The sequence below is a fragment of the Amphiura filiformis genome, chromosome 3 (assembly GCF_039555335.1).
Source record: "Amphiura filiformis chromosome 3, Afil_fr2py, whole genome shotgun sequence".
NCBI lineage: Eukaryota > Metazoa > Echinodermata > Ophiuroidea > Amphilepidida > Amphiuridae > Amphiura > Amphiura filiformis.
This window is the reverse complement of record NC_092630.1, coordinates 39,593,814-39,618,641: the sequence shown is the minus strand read 5'-3', so window position 1 is coordinate 39,618,641 and position 24,828 is coordinate 39,593,814. Positions and strand designations below refer to the sequence as shown.

The 24,828-nt window shown below is 41.0% G+C and overlaps 1 protein-coding gene across 1 annotated transcript in view; it reads right to left on the bottom strand.

Annotated features, from left to right (window-relative positions):
* LOC140147255 (uncharacterized) overlaps positions 1-23,496 on the bottom strand; it is a 60,714-nt gene extending 37,218 nt beyond the window's left edge. Inside the window, exons 1-3 of the mRNA XM_072169035.1 lie at positions 23,393-23,496; positions 18,389-18,644; positions 17,869-17,940 (exon numbers count right to left, since the gene is read on the bottom strand). Of these exons, the coding sequence (XP_072025136.1) occupies positions 17,869-17,940; positions 18,389-18,618 (302 nt within the window). The 5' untranslated portion in view covers positions 18,619-18,644; positions 23,393-23,496. The remainder of the gene's footprint in view (positions 1-17,868; positions 17,941-18,388; positions 18,645-23,392) is intronic.
* Between the last annotated feature and the right edge of the window lie 1,332 nt (positions 23,497-24,828).

The window sequence follows — 24,828 nt, the reverse complement described above, 5'->3', positions numbered from 1 at the left end:
CCCATCTTCAAGAGCTCTAGACACCAAATCATTCACCGTGTTCAAACTGGACTCTGCGGTTCTTTTGACACTTTCGTTTTCGACCTTCTTCATCGTTGCTTTTCCGAGAGCCACGCATGCTCCACTAAGAACACCTCCAAAATTGCTATTCCTCCGAGAGGAATGCTTACTGTAAAGCTCAACACCCGTGGCTAGAGTTCCGACAGCTCCGTTCCGCTTCCAACTGCGACGAGTCCTGCTACTTGAGCCGTGTTGTAAAACACATTCCAAACTGTTTTGTATTTTCTCCTTAGTTGATCTCTTTGGTCAACTTCCTTTTCGAGGGAGTCGCGGATTTCGGATATCTTACTTAGTCGAATTGAACTCCTGATCCTCTCCTGTGGAAGATCAGGGTATATTTGCGGTGCTGTAGGTTTTTCATCCTTTTATTTAATTAGTCAATTAGAACTTCATCATCCGTAAATTTTAAAACGTGTTTTTCAACGAAATGCTGTATGATTTCTTGCTTGGTTAAATTTTTTCGTAGAAGCTAAGTATTCCCAGTTGCTCAAAATTCATGTTGATTCCAAGAAGACTTACCAGGGCTTGAGTTTTGTAGACATTTGCTGAAACCCGTTGATCCAAAAGCAAAGCTTATTTTCAACGTACTCGATCGAGACATGATGCATAATCGTAGTGTCCGTTTTGAACGGATGCGAAAAGAGGGTTTGCCGCAGCGTTATTTAGCACTTTGAGCGATATCGAGTCGTCGGTCCAAGTAATATTTAGGTACATGAAGAAATTCGGATTAGACTGAAACGTCAAAGAACAAGCGTTAGCTGGGGCGTTCGGCGGGTTCACTCAATAATAAAAAAAAAGAGAGGTTCCAAGGCTGAGCAATAAAATGTGGGTTGTTGAAGAAAATTTCGCTAAAGGTCTAGTGAGTCGCATGGGGTCAAATCTTTTCCGGATTCGCAAATTCGTAAACCCAGCAGTGATGCCAATTTGCATAGGCCTAGCGTTGAAAGTGTTGTTCATTCCGTTTTAATTTCGATCAACTTGTCTCTCTCCAAGTCGATGTTTTTTTGGCTCGGATGGAAACATAGTGCGTTCCGTCTTCGTTCATCCATACCATGAATCTCCCCAAAACATGCAAGCTGGTATCGTGCTCGTGTCCAATTTGCCGGTCTACGTACTCTTTCGTCACAGCGTCCTCGTTGTCCGTGGGAGTTCCAAGACCCGTGACTCTATTGCCGCTCATAGCGAGTTCGCCGGTCATCGAGTCGCCATCCTTCGAAACTTTTCTGTCGTTTAACCATGAGGTTAGGCTGGTCACGGAACCCATAGTAGCTGCATCTTGAGGGTCGGTTGGATTCATCAACCCCGTTATTTTTTTTCCTCCCATGTTAATCCTTCCGGTCATTCGCGCTCCAGTTTTTTTTGTCGTACGCGGAAAGATCTACATCTTCGCCAGCTATTGACGTTGATTTTTTTTTTTGATCGTTGGTCCCCGGATAGACATTCTTTCTTTTATTTTATCGGATTTCAAATTCCAAATCCAGCGGTTGATCGTGATTATCGAGCTTTCTCGAAGAATTTTTCCATTCTACTTTGAAGTTGAAGTCGAGCTCGTGGATGGTTCCGTTTTGCAGTTTTTTGAAACTCGGCTTTTCATAGGTCGAAACGAAGTATTCCCCTTAACGCGGCGTTTGTGAGATCGAAGGACCCAAGAACCTGACCTCCCTGCAGAACGTCGTCGTTGTTCACGAGATTGTCCGTGGTTGACAGCTGATTCAGGTACACGAGAATTCTTCGAGGTAAAAATTCTATCGCCCGATCTCCCGTGTATTCACCATCTGCTAGCCACCCTTCGTCGTCCAATCCGAACATTTCTCGAACGCGGTCCGAAACCAAATCTGATACTGCTCGTGAATTCTCATGTTGAGTTTTCCATCGCGGTCGTCGACTTGAATTCGAAACCGTCGATTTGACTCGTGAATTCTTTTCGCGAGCAGGTCAAAATCATACAGCCCGGCTTATTTTTATCGCTTCTTCAGGTCCCTGCCCTCCTTGAGTGTACCTCCACTCTAGTTCCTCTTCGACGTTGAACCAACCTACTCGACCGAGATCCTTTTGATTCCAATTTTAAGTTTTTCGCCGTTATTGTCTATACTTTGCAACGGACGATAAGGTTTTCCTTTTTGCCGGTGCGGTAATTGTAACAAACATTTTTCTTTTATCTTTCAATAAAATGAGAACCGGAGGAGTATTCGAACCGACGCACGGTTTCAGTCTCGTGAATCAAGAAATTCAAGTCAGCAAAAAAGGAACATTTTACGTAAGATTTCCCAGTTTGTGGCAAAAGTACAAACTTCCGAGAGTCACGGAAAAAGAGGTGTACGATGACTGGCTCTCCAACCAGATGCAATTCTGGCAAAACCAGCTGAACTTCGCGGTCTGGTGCGCCACGTCAGGATGCGGGGTTTCCAAAGAACTTCTCAGTCACAAAGATCCGATGATTCGATCCGTGTTCAGATTTCACGCATATTATCAGATCAGAAGAATCCTGTCGGAAATGTCCTGTCCACTACCCTCGGAGGAATCCTTCAATCCTCTGAACAACGGGATCGACACCCACGCTTACGAAAGAATTTGCAACGAATTCGGAGTGTTCGCGAGAGCTAATTGGAGACAAAAGTTCGATCTTTCCAACGGAATGGGCAGTTACTTCTTCAACAAACAATTTTACGACTGGAAATTCGTGACCACCAAAAAATGGTCGAAGCTTACCAACGGAGGAAACTACAGTCAGTCGATGGACTGGAAAGTTCACTTTGACGCGGACAGCTTTGGAGGTGTGGACAATCAGACTGACAAGATTCTATACATTGAACAGCTGTTCGATCACGATCCGGATATAACCGACAGATCCATTCGGAAAGGAGATGCCATGGCTGCCATCGGAAGTTGCGTAGCAGACACTTGGAACGAGGGTTTCACACGCGCGGGAGTTTCGAGAATCAACGACTCCGTCAGGACTTACACGTGGGCAATTCTCGGATCCCAAGCTCAAGCCAGATCCGCATCCTGGGCTCCGGCAAGGCGTTCGACGCTCAGAAACAATTTCTAGCAAGCGTCGAGGATGCGATCAACTCGGTCGTGGATCTTCCGGACTCGATCGACAGATACCAGAGAACTCTTCAGTACGCTCAAAGCAAACTGGATTTTGTTGTGGGTCACGGACTTTACTTGCTCCCGAGCAACATGGAAATCCTCGTGGGATCCGTGAACGGATACAACAATTTCATCCAAATCGCCACGGATGACATGCAGATAGGGCTAAACTCAGACGTAAACACCGACTCTCGACCGAATGTTGAAGACAGTGCTCCTGAGGAAAGTCCGTTGTTTTTAGAGGAGGTTGAAAGTCCACCCTTGACTGAAAGTCCACCCTTGACTGAAGAGCCTCTAATGCATGATGAGAAAAAGCTTTCTCTATTTTTGGCAGCCGCTGCAATTTTCTTATTTTTCTGGGTTTAAAAAAAATAAGTTGGATACACATTAAAAAGTCTTCTCACTAAATTCTAGTGAGAAGATTTTTTACTTCTTTGACAAATTCCATAACTGTAGTGTACAACAAAATTCCAACACCCAAAGCTAATGTCCATATGTGATCAGCTAGAAATCCAGCAACAGACCCCGCAGCTTTGAGACAGAAATTCACAACAGCCCGATGATCCCTGGAAGTGCGATCAAAGCTTTGTCTCCAAGTTTCAAAAGGAGATTGGCTATTTTCTTGAGCTGATCCTTAATCCAATCGGTCCAAGTTTTAGGCTTTGGTGGGGGTTCGGGTCCTGGTGATGGTCCAGGTTCAGGACCTGGGTCTGGTTTAGGAGGACCTGGTTTTGGTTCTGGAGGCTTCGGCGTGATCGCTGAGACTGCGGATTTGGTGGCTAACAGAATACCCTCGACGACGGTTGCTATCGTCATTCCGATGGCTGTGAGCAGCGAAACTATGGTAACACCCTCTCGTCTAAAGAGTTCTCGAATCCGACTCCCCGTGGTAACATCGCTGTCTATGAAACTTTCGATTGATCTTCGCAGACGCTGAAGCGAATTTCTGACCTTGACATCTTGATCTGCGATGGCGTTGTCAAACTCTTTGATATCGCTTTCAAGCTCCCTAGCTCTTTCAGCATCTTCTTCGCTGACAGGTAGCAGAGGCTCTTCTTCATCACCTTCGTAAGTTGGGTTAGTAAAACTGACCGAACTGCTGGCGTCCTTTAGACTTTAATTCTTTCAGTTCAGTTTCCTTTTCATTCCTTCTTCGGACAAGGTGCTCATAGACATCAGACAGCTTCTTGAGTTGTCCTCGTTCGAGTTAAAAATTTCGGATTTCTTCGTGAGGATCATTTGGCAATTCATTGGCTAAACCTTCCATGTCTTGGTTTGTTTTTTGAAGACCCTCCAAAACTCTTTTAGTGTTGTTTGGTCTACCAGCGGGTGTAGTGGTTAGGGGTGATACATCTCCGCGCTAGTTGACGCTTTTCGGCACTTTCCTGCACTTTGCGGCGTTAATCCTCGTTTGAAATCCTTGATTCCGAGACCTATTTTGACAAAATTGGTACCTCCTGGATCTTTGCCTTTGACTTGTTTAGCTATCGATTCTAGGGGTAAAATTCGCTCAATTTTGTTTGGTTAACCAAACTTGTTTTTTCTGTAACTAACTTTGATTCTTCCGGTTTCATCTACCGCAAAAACCGCTTCAGTAGCAAAGATCGTTCCTTGTTGCGTGTATCCTAAGCGTTTCACGTAATCCCGAAACTCATCCCTAGCCAGTTCCGCTTTTTGTCGATTCAATGTTTTGATGGTTCTCCTCAGGGAAGGACTGCTGTCGCGCATTTTTAATAGATCGAGTCGTTCGTTGAGATCTTCGATGGAATTTCGACTCTTATCGGAAACGAAACTCACATCGGGATTTTCCCAGCCGACGCTTCCTCGTCGTCTCTGACCCTCCGTTTGTATTTGCTCATCACCAAAATCAGTCTCAGCCGGTGTACCACCAACTGCTCCCGTGGTATCTCCGATCGTATCTTCGAATTCATCGAAGTCATCCATCTGAATGTCTTCTCGAGGATTAAAATCTGCCATCTTTTGGTTTTATTTTACGTATAAATAAAAGATGGCGACTGAATCTGGATACAAATTGGACCCATACCGACAACTTCGCAAAGCGCGAGGAGTTAAAGGTGATAGGCGTAGCATTCGGAATACGATGCGTTCGAGTACCATCGACCAAACCGAATTCTCACGGTGAGATTTCCTGGTCTTGGAAAAGATGACGTAATATACCCTGGAAGCGAGTTTTCTTTTGTTCAAGATTGCTCTAAATTCCGCTTCTGGTGGAAATCAAGATCTTAACAGGACTATCGTAAATAATCTCGGAAGAGCGATAGTGTCAAAAATTGAGGTTAAATTGGAAGGACAGAGCATCTTCACTCTGAACGATGCTGATATATTCCTATGCTATCAAGATCTCTGGAAGACGAGCGAGGAAAGAGAGAACGCCGCTGATCAGGGCATCCAGTCTGCGGCAGGTCGAAAAATAAGAATCGACGCTGGTGACAAAGGTACAGATGCCAAGGATGTCGCCGAAGGACTTTCCTTCGGCGACAACATGTTTTGCATCCCTCTGGACTTTGAGATGCTGAATTCTCATAATCCATATTTCCAGTACGAGATGAAGGACAGGCTGAGTTACGAGCTGACGTTCAACAATTACGGAAAAGTCGTGGTGTCCACGGATACAGCAGCCAGCTATTCCATCTCAGATATTACCCTTGAGTTTGATGTAGTCAATGATCCTGAGCTAGCGATGGATATCAGGAACAAGGTGAATGGAAAAAGCGTCGTCATGTACGACAGAGTCATCAGACACAGCAAAGAGTCGCTAACAAGTCAGACACCGTCTGGAATATCGCTCTAGCACCGCTGAGCAAAGTCCATGAAAGGTATTCTGATTCTCTTCGTGAGACCCAGCTGCGGATGGAGGAGGAGCCAATTACGCCGAGATACCGAAAAGTTCTACAACCCAAAGATCAAGAAAGTTTCAACAACGCTCGACGGTGTTCCAAATCAGCTGTACTCCTCTGGGATGCTGCCTCACCATCACTTCAAAGAAATTCAAAAGCACTTCGCGGATGGAAAATTCAGAACCGTTCCACACGTAATCAAGGAAGCGGGATTGGCTGATGTGAGGAGGCGAGATTATCTCACGACCAAGTATGGACTCTGGTTGGACATGAGAACCACGGATGATGGCACGTTGCATGGATCTGGTAGGAAAATTGAAGGAGCTAGTCAGAGTATTCAGATCGAGATCGAAAAAGAAGCCGAGACGGCAGGAGCGTTGAACGCCACGTGTACTACATACAGGATGCACGGGTGAATATCGAAGCCGGAAAATTGCAGAGCGTGAACTACTAGAATAAAAGATGTTTCCAAAACACGCGCTTTTCGGCTATAATTTGCGGAGCCACCGGCTGTGGCAAGACTGAATTTGTTTTGGATTTACTCGAGAGGAATACAAGAATTTCTTTGAATACATCATAATCGTTTGCCCTACCTGGACGCGCGCAACAAAGCGTGCTTAAACAGATCCTGGTTTTTAAGGACGTTGATGTCATTCCAATGGATCCTAACTGGTGTCCAAAGTCCGACGATTGGCTGAACGATTGTTTGAAATTTGGCTACAAAACTTACGGAATACAAGACGGTCACACACTTTTCATTATCGACGACTGCAGCTCTGACAGATCATTAAAAAAAAAGAAACAGATGCTTTCTCAGCTAGCATTCTCGGAAGACACGATAATTGTTCCGTTTGGGTGCTTACACAAAATATAACTCCATCGTTACCGATCTCAGAGAGCAGACAAAATGGACAGCACAGTTTTAAACAAAAGATCAAGATAGTTTCGACGAGACTCTAAGGGAGAACGATATAATCCCAACTCTAGAAGAGAAGAAAGAGATCAAAAAAGCTAGCTAAACAAAAACATTCCAAACTAATTCTAATTACCGAGCAACCGACTGAGTACTGGTGGCAAAAATAATCTTAAAATAAAAAAAGCAAGATGACTGAAATTGAAGATATAGTTAACGAGGCGATGACCGTGGGACGTTCTGCCCACCATAGGCGGAATGTCTACCTTAGACGGTACGGCTACACGGGAGGAACCTGTCAACACGGACTCTGCTAAACGGAACAGCTGCGGGAGGCGGTTGATCGGCGTAGCAGAGGCAGGAAAAAGCAAAGAGTATTTGGGAAAGACCATAACCTCCGCTGAGATCGATGAGGCTTGATCAAAAGAGCCTGATGAGACTCTACGCCAGATACGAGGCTCACATGGGTGGGATAGTGAGCAGGTCAATGAAAAAGCGCCGTTACCGCTTACGTAAATTTGGTCGGACTCTTCCTTCCAAAAAATTTGACGATTACCGATCGCGATGCTCTGGAAGAGTCTCTGAACAAAGGGCCCTTTATTGATTTAGCTTTAAACAAATGGACCTGTGGGCTGTATCATAGTTTTGGACGTATGCTAGCTCCGTTGGAGGCTATTCTGTTAACTAGCAACGGTGTTAAAAAGTTGACTTTCCACCAGAAGCGAAGTGCACAGTAGACGACTCCCCAAGTATTGATGTGATTGATTAAGATCCTGAAACTAACGGCGACTCGAGTCGCCGTTAGTATTCAAAAGGTTAAAAAAAAAAATGCTCGAGAGGGACGATTCCTCTCGAGCATTTTTTTTGGTTTGACTCAACTTTTAAAAAAATTATTATCAAGGCCGAGTCTAAGATGTCTGTGACTTATTGTCTTCCATTTTTCTTTGTTTGATGGAGGCTAGTTGAGAATCGATATCTTCCATCATATCTTCGACGTTTGTATGCAGAGGAAGAATATAATACGTTCCTCCTCGCAAATTTTCAAATTTTTTGTTTACTATTTGTCCATTTTGAACGATTGCAAAAGTACTTTTATCCTCAGGATCTCTTCTTCTGACACTTTTTACGTTAATATCTTTTCCTTGAAGCTTTTGAAGGCATACCAGCGCTTCATCCTCCACCCGAACTCGATCGCCATTGGCAAGGGTGTGGATTCCAGTTTTAAAATCTACTTCGGTAACTTCGTAATCCTTGCCCAATTCTAAATCTTCAAATTTTAAAAGTGCCATGCTGTTTTTATCTTAATGGATATATTATTAATTTAAAAAAAAAAAAAAATTACAAAAGTTTCAAAACCAAAAAAAATGTTCAAGAGAAAAATATCTCTCGAACATTTTTTTTTTTTTTTTTGACAAGTCATGCAACAACTTCTTTATAATTTACTGTGTAAATTTTTACACTTTTTATTTTTTAAAAATTTACAACTCTTTCCAAATCTACACTCTTGTTCAAAATCTCTGGGAGAGTGAGCGTCTTTGCATTCTTTAATGTTGGGACACGGCTTATTTTGTTGGTAAAACTTGCACAGTCGGATTATTACCCTGGGGGCGCGTCGTTTTTCGCGCTCGAGCCTTTCGAGACGTTGCCGTTCTAACCTTTTTGCGCTTTTCTCCCTTCTTCTATCTTCCTCCGCGATGGTGGCTTCGGTCTTGAAGAGGTTGCTCCACGTCTTTGGGTTGCTTTTTTGGATCACGATCGCCGGCTCAGGTTTTGGAATACCGTGCGATTTTTTATGCAGATCCGGTCTCTTGCAGTCGCACTGTCTTTCCCAGGTTATCTCTTTTTCGTAGACCGAGTTCTTTCAACCGAACGAGAGGAAGTGAACCAGCGTCACCGGGGCTCGTCCTCTTTGTAGGGCATTTTTTTCTGGGAAATTTGCTCTGAGCGATCTCTTCCACCAGAAGTCGCGTCTTTAGGAGCTCGACCTCTCTTTTCTCGGCGATCCTCTCTCTGCTTCTTTTTACCCTCTGCGATAAGGTGAGATGCTCCCCTTTTGAATCGCAGTACAGCGGATCGAGCGCGTCGCATTCGTCGCTGAAATCTGATTCTTCGGAGAACGAATCCGTCATTTTACTGAGTTTCCGTGTCCGCTATTAAAACACCAATCTCGGTTCCGATGATCAATGCCTGATTTTTGTTTATAATTATTTATCAAAACTTTAAAATGAAGTTTCAAAGAAAATTTCAGCTTTCGCAAGAGTCTACAGGTATCTATAGATGATTTCTACAGGTATCTATAGATGATTCTACAGGTATCTATAGATAATTCTACAGGTATCTATAGATGATTCTACAGATATCTATAGATGATTCTACAGGTATCTATAGATAATTCTACAGGTATCTATAGATGATTCTACAGGTATCTATAGATGATTCTACAGGTATCTATAGATGATTCTACAGGTATCTATAGATGATTCTACAGGTATCTATAGATGATTCTACAGGTATCTATAGATTTTTCTAATAATAAAAGATGAGTGATCTAGAAACCAAATCAGTAGAGCGTTCCAGCAGCGGACACGGCGCCTCCGACAAAAGTGACGGCAGGAGTGAATCAAGCAAAAGTCAAAAACCGAACGGGTTGCGCTGAAAAAGCATTAGCCGCAAAAAAACAAAGAAAGGGCAGCAAAAATGAAAGCCTTTGAAGCAGAGGAAGCGACACGGGAGAACCCGTCCACCATAGCCAAAACGTCACGTACTCCTTCAGACGTGTCAAACTGGTTGTCAGGTGCAGTTCTTGTTGGAGGAGCGGTCGTCGTCGTTGGAGGGATAGTGGCATATGGGTATTCTACCTTAAACGGTGCGACTGAAAGCCCACCCACCGTGACCACAGTGGTCGATCATCAACCAAAAGTCGATCCTTTCGATGATTTTTAGTTACAATAAAGAAGATGGCAGAAACCAATCCAAACGTAAAAATGATCGTAAACGGCGCGTATCACGCAACAACGATAAGACTCGGTATATGGGCTAACTCGTTCGTTATGAAAAAGTTCCTAAAAATGAAGCCGGCTAATCTCTCGCAGCTTGATGTGGAGGATATCGTAAAGTTGACTTTGAGCGTCTATTCGGCTACGATGCTCAGAGATTGGCTCGTGAATCAAGGAATTCTTCCGGATCAAATTATGGCTTAGTCCAAAGAAAACATTCTGTCAAGGTAGGTATATTAAAAACCCTCTTAGCACTATCTGTGCTAAGAGGTTTTTTTTTGTGAAAATAAAGAGAAAAATGGCGTCGATCGCATTCATGGTTGGTGGAGCCATGGTTATCGCGTTGGCTTTTACATGGAGCAATTATCTGTTCAACTCTCTCAGTAGTTCGGAAGAACGCAAAAGACACGATCTCGCTCTCGAAAAACTTCAGCACGACCGAGATTCTTGGAATTTAGCGCGTCTTTCAAGAATAGATTACATCAACGATCAATTAAAAAACAGGGTCACGCGGAGAGAACCTTTTCGGACGTCGATGACGCGATGAGACAGTATTATAATTTAACGGGAATTTTGATGGATTCTTTTCCACCCGAACCACAACTTTATGATGGAGAGTATCTCGACGAAGATCAAACAAAATCGATCCAAAATGGGGAATTAGCTTTGCTCGGACTGGGATTGCTCGGAACCGGTGTGGTCGCTATCAAATACTTTGGATAAAAGTATTTGGGTGGGAGCTGAGCCTCTAATCTCTGGAAAATCATCGAGAGTTACGGAATAATTTCTTCGCTTGAGTAGGTAGAAGAGAACGTAGTGAATATTGAAATTATTTCTCTTGGGTTTATTTTGTAGATAAATTTTCAGTATATTATCAAGATCGCATAACAAATTAATGCGATCATGACAAAAATCAACGGAGAATTTCCCGTAACTTTGTAGTAAATCTTGTGAACGGCTTTTGGGTCTGATCTCAAGACTTTTAACAAGTCTTTTTTACTCAGGGACTCGAACAATTTTTTATTTTTTAAAATTTTTTTAACAAACTCATCGATCAAAATCTCAGAAGTACTCGTAACATTTCCACTGTATTTTAAGTTACATTTTGGTATGCTTTGCACTCGCATGGTTCTTTAAACAACTGATTAAATTCAGTACCGTATAGACAAATCGGTTTTTTTTTTTTTTTTCGGAGGTAAGTTTTCTTTTTACACAATTTGCAAAAACAGCGCTTATATTTACTCGTACACTTCATTTTTGTAACAAACTCGTCGATCAAAATCTCAGAAGTACTCGTAACATTTCCTCGATAGATTTCGATGTATTCTTCAAACTGGTAGGTCTTGGTTTCGCTGTACTTTTTCGATTGTCGAATTTGGTCGATGTTAACTCGGGCTGAGTTTACGGTAAAAGACGCGTCATTTTCAAAACCACAATCATAACACACATCGTCTACTATGTATTCTGAGTTGCAATTTTTACATTTTGGCGGAACTCTTTGCTCCACTCGTGCGGGTTCTTTAAACAACCGAGTGAATTCGGTACCATATAGGTTGCAAATCGGTTTTTTGCTCCGAAGGAGGGTTTTCTTTTTACACAATTTGCAAAAACAACGCTTGTATTTACTCGTACACTTCATTTTTGTAACAAAAAAAAAAATCCCCTTTAGACTGAATGTCTAAAGGAGATTTTTTTTGTTGGTTATGGTAGACTGTACGACTAGTCTGAGTCTTCATCATATTCCAACTCTTTCACTACAAGGTCAAAACTGTGGTACATGTTCCCGGTTGTTTTGCTTTCTTTTTTGCCCGTGGGTCTAACAAGAGCTATTGATTCGCCGATGTACAAGTCCAAGTTCTCTAGCCTTTTTGTTAGGGTAGAACAACTCCAAACTCGAGTGTTATCACTGAGAGTGATAACTCGGATTTTCCAACCCTGGTTTCCATGATCTCAAAATTGGTAATTTCAGTAAATTCCACCTTCTTCTAGTTCAACCCATTTCAAAATTGAGGATCCTTTTTGCTCTTCTAACAAGTGCTCAAATTCCACCTTCAGTATGCTTGATTGTTTTGCCATTTTGTTCGCTTTTTTATTAATTAGGATTTTCTTAAACTGTTTTTATTTTTAAATCGGGCTAAAAATAAAAGATGGCTGAAACTAAAATGTCTAAGGTTTACTACAGTCCGAGAGGGTATTGGAAGGGTGTTTCTGCGATAGACAAGCTGGCGAAAGAGGCTGGAGTGACGAAAGAAAAAGCTAGAAATTTTTTAAAAAAGCAGACTCAGTGGCAAATTTACCTACCACCTCCAAAGTACATTCCCAGAGCAAAATTTAACGTAAGTGTACCTAATGAAGTTCATCAAGCCGATTTGTTGTTTCTTCCTCACGACAGACCGAAAAAAAAAAAAAAGCTTTACAAGTACGCTGCGTTGACTGTGGTGGATGTCGCGAGCAGATACAAGGAAGCTGAGCCTCTGAGCTCGAAGGAATCTGGGGAGGTGGCTAAGGCATTTGAAAAATTTACTCTCGAGTTTTAAAGTGGCGAAGCTTCTGCAGGTCGATCCTGGAAGAGAATTCATGGGCAAAGTGAACGAAGTGATGAAAAAGCACAAGGTCGATATCAGAAGAGGGTTGCCTGGTCAACATAGAGCTCAGGCAATTGTTGAAAGATTCAACAGAACTTTGGCTGAAAGACTGTTTGGCCATCAGTACTGCAGGAAATACTGATGGAAGCTCGTGGTCAGAAAAATGTGAGGTCTACCGAGTGGGTGGGTAGGCTTCGGATGTGATCAGAGCTTTGAACAGCGAAGAGACTCGGCTGATAGGAATGAAACCGGTTGATGCTATCAAGAAGAAAAAGATTGAAACGATGTCTTCAGCTCCACAGAAGTTGAAAAATGAGATTAAAATTCCAGGTAACGTGAGATTGAGATATCTTTACGCTCCCGGAGAGTTGGAGGAGGTGAGAGAAGACAGCATAACCGATCCCATTTGGTCTCTGGAAACTTACACGGTTGATAGTATCGTGAGGACACCGGGTGATCCAATTTTGTACTATTTGAGTGAAGGTGCACCAAAAAGAGCGTTTGTTAGACAGGAGCTTATGATAGTACCCGAGGGTACACAGTTGCCACCCGACAGAGTTTTGAAGTAAAATTTCTTATTCAAGTTTTACGGCGTAGTGTCCAATCGCATGCGTGTGAATTTTGTCCTCAAGTATGCTTCTCTTATCATCTTTGGAATCGAGCGCCGACTTTGTTAACGGTTTCAGTGTACACCTCGTGCTTGTAACTCCTAATCACATTCATCGTTCTCGTCTGAGGTTTTTCATCGAAGAGACAGCGTTTGTAGTCGTCGAAGGTAATCTTTCTTTCGACGACCGCTTTTTTTACTCCTTTGCACCTCTTTTCCTCGTTTCCCTCGTGCATTCTAAAAGAGTACAACTTTGCTCTCAGTCCAACAAATTCCACTATCTGCTTTCCTCGGCTTCGTCCTTAAACATGCGGGAACTTTTTATTCTTTCCAGTCGGAATTCCTGACGGATGATCAGCTGGGTAGTTGGAAGTGTCAAAGTAGCGGTCCACGTCCAGTGCGATGTCCTCGTAGAAATCTTCGGTCTCGATTTCATAAAGTAGCGAGTCTGTGTCTGTCATACAGAGCTTCGCTTTGTTTCCGTACTTTTTTTTGATGTAATTGTAGTGAAAGTCGTACATCATTGTCTTTGAGATATCCAGGATACTCATTCCGAGATATATCGGCTTGTTGAAGTACAGTTTGATTTTCTTCATGTGAACCGCTATAAGATTTTCATCAAAGATTGTGTTTCGCTTCGTAGTTGGGTTTCGCGGCTAATTTGATGGCTTTGTGTTCGAATTCACGAGATGGATATTGACGCGATTTCTGATGTTTTCCATAGTTTTGCCAAAAACCGCGTTATTCATCAGTTTGAAAAAATCCTTTTCAAACTCCGAGTTTGCATTTTTGCGAAGCTCGGTATTCAGATCGATGTACTTTTTCATAAAGGGACTCTCATTAAATGTGATTCCTCTGTGAATCTTGGTTAATTTGAGTCCAAGGTCTAGACATTGTTTCAAAGCCGTGTGGTGAATGACGTACTTTTCCTTATCTCCAAGATTTGGAATGAGTTTTTCCACCCTGTTTACGGTGACTCTCTCAGGAGCTAGGGGATAGTCGTTATGGAGGTCGTGTAGCTTCTTAGGGTATTCCAGATCCACTTCAAGAATGCATGGGATTTCATCCCAAGAGTCTAGCTGTTTGAGTCATCCACTCAAAACCTCCGGTTGGCAATGGTTGACTCATCGCCCAGCCATAAAGGTTATTATTGTCGAGGTATTGGATATACTTGGAGGGCTTGCTCGGATCGTTAATGGATCCCATGTATTTGTTATTTGCTTCTGAATATCTGGTTGATATCATGGAAACCCCACCTCTGATCCCTTTTTCGATCATCATAGCCATGTCATAATCCACGAGGAGTTCCAATTTTACACCCGTCGTTTTCAGCATGGCGTCGTAGGAAAGTCCAGGAGCTGTGTAGTACCAACAAGGATCTAATTTGTAATTTTTCAAGCATAGTTTCCTAAAACTCTCAAAAACATCCGCTAGAAGAAGAACGTCCGACTTGAGATACAAATCGTGGTACTCCCTCATGGTTTTCATCTCGAAGGTATTCCACACCTTTTGAGCGTGTTCATAATCCTCATCGGAAATGTGTTCTTCGTTGAGTTTGGAGTAGAAGGTGTCTTTGGGTGGAAGACTAGTCTCCTGGAGTTTTTCCAAAGAGTTGACGTGATCGTACGGATACACCCCTTTTCTCAAGAGCAGCTGAAGTTGTTCATCCTGATAAAATTTCGGTGATTCAAAAATCTCATCCAAATTTTCGACGAGTTTGCCAAGTCCAGCAGCCATAAATTTGAAGCTGTCGATAAATCTGAGATCACGCTTGACATCAACTTCTTTTCCTTCCTTATTGGTAAAGGTGTCAACCAATATCTTCTTGGTGAATGAGATGTACTTCTCTTCGTTGGAAGGAATACAGTCGATCTCTCCCTCGGTCTTGCCAAGATTCTTGATGAACAGTTGAGCGTCATATCCGGCTAGATTATGGAAAATCACGGGAAAGAAATTTGGTTTCCTATATTTCATATTGCAGATATTGTGGGCAGCTCCTCTAAAGGTTCCCTTATAGTGACAGTGGTCTCTGACGTTGTAATTATCTTTATCATCGGGAGTCAGTGGATCCTTACAGATGTGGCAGTGGGTAGACTTTTGAAGATCTCTCGCTCTTGCTCCCGAAGATCATCTCCTTTTGGAACTTGAATTGTTGATGGATCTCTTTGATGTTTTGCTCTAGAGTTTCCACAAAAATCTGAGCCACATCTTGGTCCTCGGATTCCTTGGTGAAGATCACTGGTTCTTGAGTGTACACGAGTCATCGAAACACTTGATATAATAGCAAAAGCCCGATGGTTCGTGCTTTTGGTATTTCGTCGTCTTCTGAGAAACTTCCGGTTGACAAGTTTGATTCGGTTTTGGAAAAGATTCAAAATCGGCGTACACGACAAAGGAGCCGTTCTGAGACTTGAAATGCTGTTTAAAATACTGAGATGAATCCTTCTCTGGATCCGGCATTTCAATTTTCACGGTTTCATTATTTTGACATAGCTCTTTATGTTTCACCAATTTTTGTTTGGAGATGTAGGACGTAAGACATCGCATACAATAATATCTAGCATGACTATTTTTACTCTCTTGTGACGCCATTAGTCTGCTCATACTCTTGATGACGCAGTAATGTTGGGTGTCATGGCCATCCTTATTTTTGCCCGAAATTAAAAGAAGATTAACTTCGTGTTTTCGATTGCTAGCACCTACTCTCAGCGGGTAGACTTCATTTTTGTACAACCTCTTGGATACTTGACAATATCTTTAAGGGAGGTTGGAAAGGGGATACCATCCCAGTTGAGCTCTTTGGCTTGTTCTATAAGCTTTCCGTTTATTCTTTCAGGATGAATATCAACTGGATTGAGAGCTCGAACGACAGCGTACTTGATGCACTGATTGTCCTCATTTTTGGGATTGATGATCGCTTTCTTTTTGGCTAGATCTTTTGGAGTCGGAATGTATGACGAACCACTCATCGGTTTGTATTTAACTGTGTGAATGCTCAAGTCTACGATCGATTTGAATACCCATCCGCTTCGCTGTTTTGAAATGTCGCAATGTTTTCCAAAATTCTTACAGCCCACCTTTTGTATCATTCATCAAGATCAGTTGCCTCCAGATTAACATCCGTAGTGGAGGTAAATGAGGCTTCTTTGGTGATAAGTTCCCCGTTTGGAGATTCGTCTTTTCCATCATGCAGCGAAGAACTAGCACAACCTTTGTTTGACGATTGTTGGTTAAAAGGTTCACAACAGGTTGTTTAGTTGCTGCTAAAAAGGTTCTTGGTTCATAACGTGATCTTCCATCAATTTTGTATTGAGTAGTAAATCGATTGAGAGCAGATTTGGTTTCTTGAATTTTAAAAGGTTTTTCCTTCTGTTTGTAAAGCTTTGCAATCTTTCGTTGAAATCTGGTTCGTCTGGGAGGTGGTTTGGGGTATCCAAGAATGACCAATCTTGCGTTGGCTTTATTTCTATCTGGGGGGGAACGGGGGTGGTGGTATACGGCGTTGGTTCAAGAATGGGTACATCGATATTTTGTATCGGAGCATCCAGCGGTGGAGCGGGGTGGTATACTGGCGTTGGTTCAAGAATGGGTACATCGATATTTTGTATCGGAGCATCCAGCGGATCTAAGACATAGTTTTCTTGAAGAAATTTTATCAGATTGGTTTTGCAGGTGTGTCTCCAATCTCCTTGCAGGCCAGCATTTTTCGCAATGGCTCGTAGACCCTTTACCGTATATTCACTCTTGATTTTTTTTAAACGCTCCCATTCAGCGTTCGATGAAAATTTTAGTATTCTTCTCATCTTCTTTTATTATATACAATGTTTTATTTTCTTAAACCTTTTTTTATTTTCAAAAAAAAAATCAATATCAAAATTATCGCGAGGATTTCATTTTTTCGTAATATTTTTTTGAAGCCATACAATACTTCTCTCTATTTTTCTGGTAATAAGCCAAACTATATTTTTTACCCTTATTTGTCGGAATTCCCAACTCTTTACATAGACCGACATTGTAACGATTCTGCAATGTTACGGGTTTGTAAAATTTGTTTGGATTTTTTGACTGAGTTGAACCCACTGGTTGTTGTAAAATACTGAACAGACGGTTATTTTCTACTTTCGATTCGAGAGTTATTTCTTTTTAACGTTGTAATGATTTTTGAATGATTCCATTTTTTATTATATTTATTTTTTAAATATTTTTTCTTAAATGAATAAAATGAAGAGGTTAAAAAAAATGCAGGGGAATTTTTTCCCCTGCTTTTTTTTTTTTGGATAAGTTGAAATGCAGGGGAATTTTTTCCCTGCATTTTTTTTTTTTGATAAGTTGAAATGCAGGGGAAATTTTTTTGTGTAATTTGGATTGGGGTGAATTAAAAATGCAAGGATGTTTTTCTGTGTAATCCTGTGTACACAGCATTTCTGTGATTTTACTGTGTATTTGGTGGTTGAGTCGATTTACACGGGAAAAGACAGGTTTTTGTGATTTTACTGTGTATTTGGTGGTTGAGTCGATTTACACGGCAGTTACACAGGTTTTTGTGATTTTACTGTGTATTTGATGGTTGAGGGAGATTTTATACGGGAAATGACAGTAAATGTCCCAGAAACGGCAAAAACCTACTACTAATGGAGTTACATGTATCCATTCCGGTAACCCCATTTTTATTTCACACTCCCTGTATGGGAGATTAAGGTCATGTCCTCCATATGGGGTGTATGGATATCAACTGGAATAGTCCATTTTGACTTACAGGTGCTTGACATAGATATTCCTGGCAAAAGACCCATCAGGTATGCGAGTTAATTTGTTGTCTTTCAGATGTCTGTAAGAAATCATGTCACAGTTTGTTTTCAATTTATAAGAGGAAAGTATAGGAGAATATAATGGTATTAAACTGCCTTGGTTATCACTAAAAAGTAACTTTAGTTTAAGAGGGCACATGGATTACCTTATATCCAAAAAAAGATTATAAAAATGTTGGTACGGTATTGTAAGTGACCATCTAAAAACACCACAAGACGCAAACAATGTTTATAAACAAACTCTGGAAAGGCTTAATTTATAATTTACTCTTGTCACAGAGAATTCCCACAAAATTCTTTACACTCATTCATTTTCTGGATCAAATAGGTTCTCTCAAAATCTACAAATCCTTTTGTTTTAATAATTGGATGCCATACGTAATCAGATTAATAAGTTTACACACACAGAGTCAGTGTGTATTTAAAAAAACAAAGAAGAAAAAACATCAACTTTTATTATAAACTTACAGCTTTGTGACATATCGTCCAATGTTACCGGGAATCGTTGCCAGCTTCTTTTGAGTACAGTCTACCATCTCTGGCCTTGGACATGTACACTCCTCTGGGCATGAGCTGTTCTGGCCATGCACTGCTAACAGGATACTGAGCATTGCCAAACATATGACTGACAAACGCCCAAGCCACAACAAATTGTGTGACTTTGCTCCTCCTGATACCATCTTGATTGGTGCACTCATAAAATCCACCAGAATTTGATAAGCTTCTGAGAAACAATGATAGAAAGTGAAATTACATGATAATTGATAGAGTGTTAGTGTTAAGCAAACATATTCGCAGGGCCGTTCCTTTGCCGCCCTAGGCAAAGACTCTCCCTGCCACCCCACCAAAGCATATGAAAAAAGTGTTAAGGGGGGGTTACCCCCTTGAAAACTCATCAGTTTTGACATATTTGTATTCATCTACGCCCCATGTCTTCTTTCATTTTCTCTGCCCCGTTTCTTTTCTTTTTTCTCAGTCTCAGATTTATACCTGCCTGTTGTCCTTGTGGGATGATTGAATTAGCCAAATCGGAACTATACTGCCATGTTTCAAGGCCGTTAACTTCTTGGAATTGCTTGGTGTGAGATACTATCAAACAATGGCATGTCGAGATGGAATTATTGTTTTTTGTGACTACAATTGATCAATAGTTTTGACCCATAATAGTTGAGCCATGCCCTTGAGAAATCTAAAAGGGGGGGTAGGGACAGCAATTTATTTTGATGATGACTGAGACTTTGTGACATTTTACTGCCTTGGTCATGTATGTACATGATCCACCAGTGGAGCTTCTGCGACCCTACATAGAACTTCCGTTAGTGGATTAACTGCGCACGGTGGACGAGGGAATCCACTGACGGATTTCGGCACGCGTGCGCTGAAACTCCCCTCCGTATATAGGCGCCGGTGGAGTATTTCTGACGCAGTGCAGGGAATCCACTGACGGATTTTTCGGCGCGCGCGCAGAAACTCCCTCCGTATATAGGCGCCGGTGGAGTATTTCTGCACGCGGCGCAGGGAATCCACTGACGGATTTTCAAGCATAAGCTTTTCTTGAATTGTTATGATTTAATATTTGCCTACCCTAGAATGTTTAATTAGTGATAAGATAAAGGGTAGAAAGTAAGAAATATTATTTAGGCCTATATTTTTAGAGTCAGAAGTTACAGTTCTGGGCATCAAATGTCTCGTGTTTAAAAAGAATAACTTAGAAAGTATGAAATGTATAAATTTGTAGAGTTTATTTTTAATACGGTTGAGTAATTCTAAGACGGTCGCAGGGAATCTACTGACGGATTTTCAAGACGTTTTTCTTGAATTGTTATGATTTAATATATTTCTTACTCTATACCATTTAATAATAATAAATAATAACAATTCATGAGATGATTATAACGCATACCGAAAATCCGTCCGTGGATTCCCTGCGACCGTAAGCAGAAATACTGCACCGTTCTGACTCTAAAATATATATAGCCTAATATTTTTTACTTTCTAAGTTATGTTTTTTAAACATGAAACTTGATGCGCAGAACTGGCTCTAAACATAATAGGCCCTAAAATAATATTTTTACTTTCTACCATTTAATAATGTTAAATCATAACAATTCATGAGATGATTAAATCGTGCGCCGAAAATCCGTCGGTGGATTCCCTGCGACCGGCGTAGAATTACTCCACCGGAGCTATATACGGAGGGGAGTTTTCTGCACGCGTCCGAAAAGTCCGACTTTGGATTCTCTGCGACCGTGCGCAGAATTACCGTTCTCACTCTAAAATATATATAATATTTCTTACTTTCTAAGTTATTTTTTTAAACATGGTTTTTAAACATGAACTGACTGTAAACATATAGGCCCCTTAATAATATTTCATACTTTCTACCATTTAATAATATTAAATCATAACAAGTTCATGAGATGATTAAAACGTGCGCCGAAATCCGTCAGTGGATTCCCTGCGACATGCGCAGAAATACTCCACCGTTCTGACTCTAAAAATCATATATAATATTTCTTACTTTCCAAGTTATTTTTTAAACATGGTTTTTAAACATGAACTGACTCTAAACATATAGGCCCCTTAATAATATTTCATACTTTCTACCATTTAATAATATTTTATCATAACAATTCATGAGATAATTAAAACGTGCGCCGAAAATCCGTCAGTGGATTCCCTGCGACCGTCATGCAGAATTACTCCACGAACTATATACGGAGGGATTTTCAGCGCACATGCGCCGAAAATCCGTCAGTAGATTCCCTGCGACCGTGCGCAGAATTACTCCACCGGAACTATATAGGCCTACGGAGGGGATTTTCAGTGCACGTGCGCAGAAAATGCGACTGTGGATTCCTTGCGTCCACCGTGCGCAGATAATCCACTATCGGAAGTTCTGCGTAGGGGTCGCAGAAGCTCCACTGGTGGATAGCTTACATAACTCCCTTGGTGTGAGATTTACTACCTTGACGTGAGATTTTATTACCTTGGTGTGAGAGTTTGAGAAAGATCGCGAATGCAGTTATGAGTCTCGTACTGAATGCGTGAGGTGACAGCACTAAATAGGCAAACAAGTGTCATTCTTTTTTGCACTCAAAATGTAAATAATTAATGTTATAAATATCGGTATGTTCTTACTTTTTTTTCAGTTTGAGGTCATGCACCATGAATTGACGGCAAAATGTGTTACATGCTCAAATTAGAAAAATAAACATGCTTTCACGCATAAAATGGATTGTATTTTAATTCCTCGCAGGTTTGTCAGAAACCTACAAATATTATCTCATCATAAAGCTAAAAGTGTAAAGGAAAACAATTCTGCAAACTGTAAGTTGATATACAGGGTGCTACAAATATCATATCATATGGAAAAGTTATATTTTGGTTCAAAAAGTATAATTTGTTGCCTGCCTAAACCATAGATACCTCCACCTCTGACTTTGCACTATATGAATTACAATATCTCAAAAAGTAATTTATACAATGTGAAGATTTTACTTTCCACAATTTTAGCTAGATAAATTAGCAACAAATGAGACCAAAACTAGTTTAGTGGCCTTCTTCATTCTTGAGATTGGGGCAAAACATCATCAAAAACTAAAACAATCCCAAAAAAACAAAAAAAGTGTCTCCCAGCCCAGGTGGTGGCCGCATTGCATTCTCTAAATTCAGTAAATTTTCATCGTCAACCGTGTAATTGAATGGGATAATTTTGACATTTTAAAACACTTGAAATATCACAAACAAATAGGCCTATGTTGATAAATAATATAAATACAAGCTAAAACCGTCGGGGTTCGATAATGAACCCCACAAAACTAACCGGCTCGATCATGTCATCCGCCGCCTGTCCCAGCCCACCAGAATTAACTTTGAATACATTCAAACTTGTCTTGGGTGGTTTAGCCAAATCGGCATTGAAATTTGCAATTCATAGTGGGGCAGTTTTGGGATACTTTGCCCTCTGGCCTATCAGGAAAATGTTTTTTGGGGCGTACAAAATATTATTTAAAATGTTTTACTAAAAATTGTAAAACATGATCGCGATCGTTTCATAAAGTAATTATTTGAAATATTATTACAATAATAAATGAATGATTAAGGCCAAATGAAAAAATAAACATGTTTCATGTCCCCTCCCACCAGTGTTCGAAATAAGCACTTATCCTCTTGTCCTCTTGTCCAAAAATCACTGGGGACAACCATATTGAGCTATGTACTTATCCCCTGGACAACCACTATATTTGACCTCAAAAAGTATGACACATTTTGAGGACAACCAAAATGTATTGAGGACAAGCAGAATTTATGCTTTAGTTATCCTCGGGATAACCTCCATATTTTCCTTATTTCGGACACTGCCTCCCACTTCCTTTTTTTGAGGTTTCTTCAATTATATTTTTATTTTTTGAAATTCAGTCATATCTTTTCTAATAATATGTCTAAGTACAGATGCTTTCTAGCCTTGCTTGATAATAAAAAACACAGAATGACAGAAGTTTTTAAGATAATTAGAGGGGACCTATCTCTCAGAACAACAAATACAGGCCTCTTCCTTTTTCCAGGCATTAGGCCCTTCGCACTTGATTATTAGATTCCTGTTTACCGCCCGCGTCCAAAATTGAAAATCTCAAAATAATTAATTATTTTATTTTTATTTCTAATTTTCTCCTTTAAAATAACTTTCAACTACTTCTACTTGCCATTTTCTGACTTTAATAATATCAACAACAATGATGAATGAACAAAGAGAGGAGCTACAGGAGCCTTGTATTTTTCAGTGCAAACTCTATGCAATTGCGTTGCACTAGCTTTTTGGATACAATTTAGGGGGCTGGCATTTTCTTCGGAAGGGGGGGCCCAAATATGTCGGTGACCGGAGTCATTTTTTTATGATCCCCCCCCTATCGCGGGCAACATTTTTTTTACTGACCCCCTATCTTGGGTGAAAATTTTATGACCCCCTTCCACCTACAAAGACTCAAGACAAATTATTCATTGCGGAACTAAAGGCGGAGCGCACCAAAACTTAAGAGTGAAGAAAGTGCGGGGAGGAGCATGTTCATGTGTTAAAATTGTTCTCGTAAGTGGAAAGAAGGCGCGTGGAGCGCATAAAAATTTTGCATAGATTCTACGCACATTTCGATTGAGCACTTTAAGAATGCGCTCGCAGCGCGCGGAAATTTTGAGTCACCAGCCCTTAATAATTCTATAACCCCCCTATTTTAGGTCTTTAAAAAAATTATAACCCCCCCCTATTTTTCGTGTGAAAATTCTATGACCCCCCTGTATTTTTGGGACCCCCATTCCGAAGAAAATGTCAGCCCCCTTTAATACCCAATACCGTTGTGCAGTGCTACTACGGTATGGGTTCCCTGTACTCATGGTACTACATCATGTCCAGGAAATTTAGTGGTATCAATCATGATAAGCTTACTGAAAATAATGAAAATTTACAGTCCGTTTTACCTAATGTCCATGATTGTGATGAACGTAAATTGTTTCTTAACTGTGTCTTGATACTATTATCTAGTAGCTGTCAAAGTCAAATCGTCAAGAATCGCAATTGTTTTAATAAAATTCAGGAAATATGCAGATATTCCAATTTCGGAAACGTTTCAAAATTCGCGAATTTCTCGCTAAAGACAGCCCGTATACAAACTCAATAGAGGGCGTTTTATGTTTATGACGCCAGAGGGTGGTAGCCGTCACGGTGACACAAGCCTGAACATGAGCAGGTGACCCGGGCAGGTGATCGCCCTCCACCACCCACATCCCCATCTACACCCTACCCATGTCGGCAGCCCGCCACCATGCCGTCACGGATAGAAAATGGAGCAAAAGTCAATTCCTTGTTCCAGATTTTGCTGAGATAGGCCAACTATAAAAGATAATTTAAAAGTTTCCGCAACTCGGCACTAGGCAAAAAAAAAAAAAAAAAACCCAAAGGGGGTCATTGGGTAGCCGCACCTACAAAATGGGGGTCATCGGGTATGACTTCTTTTTATATATATAAAAAAAAAGGGGGAATCATCGGGTCATTCGATTTTTTTTAAAAGGGGGCCTAAGTTGACAGGCGCATACCGTTTAGGCCTACTCTATGAAGTTGCCACGGTTATAGAGACCTGCAACATAATATTTTTCTTATATAATTATATATTTCTTTCTTTTTCTTCTTTTCCCAGGTCTTTAAGACCAGAAAAAGATCATGAATTTCTTGGCTGGCAGGAAAAAGAGGGGAGCATTTTGGCAGATCTAGCAGATCTAAAGGGGAGGGGGGGGGGGGGCGATTTTGGCTTAAATTTATTTGGGCACAGACAGGCTTAAATTTATTTGGGCACAGACAGAAAAGCCATTTTTCGGCAAATTATGGAAGCTTTTTTTGCCGACGGTCGGGCCGTGAAGGGGAGAAGCAATTTTTGGCACCGGGCGCCGTCACGGTGGAAATGATGGCGAGCTCGACTATGATTGATATGACGGTGAATGTCGTCCGGTTGTCTTCGCGTGCCAGCGTCTGCGTCATCACGCGTTTTTCAATAAGATTAATATTTTTACAATCCATTAAAAGTTAAGTTGCCATTCATATTGATAAAATCAACGTACTTTATAGGGAAATGACCAAGCTTGTGAAAAGATTGTGTAAAGTGTTAAAACAAAATAAATAATAAGTAATTCAAAACCAATTTAGAAAGAAAACCGCCTGCGGGTAATGCAAATGCCCAACTGCACCAAAGGCAAGACACGAGGGAAAAGTAACTGTAAACATCACCTATTATGACAAGCCTTATCCTTTGTATTCCATTATAAAACATGCTACTAAATCGGAGAAAGATTTGAGACAGAAAGTCCAAGCGCGTATGTTTGTCCTCAAAACAAAACGTTGACCCTCAGATCTTTCAGCAACT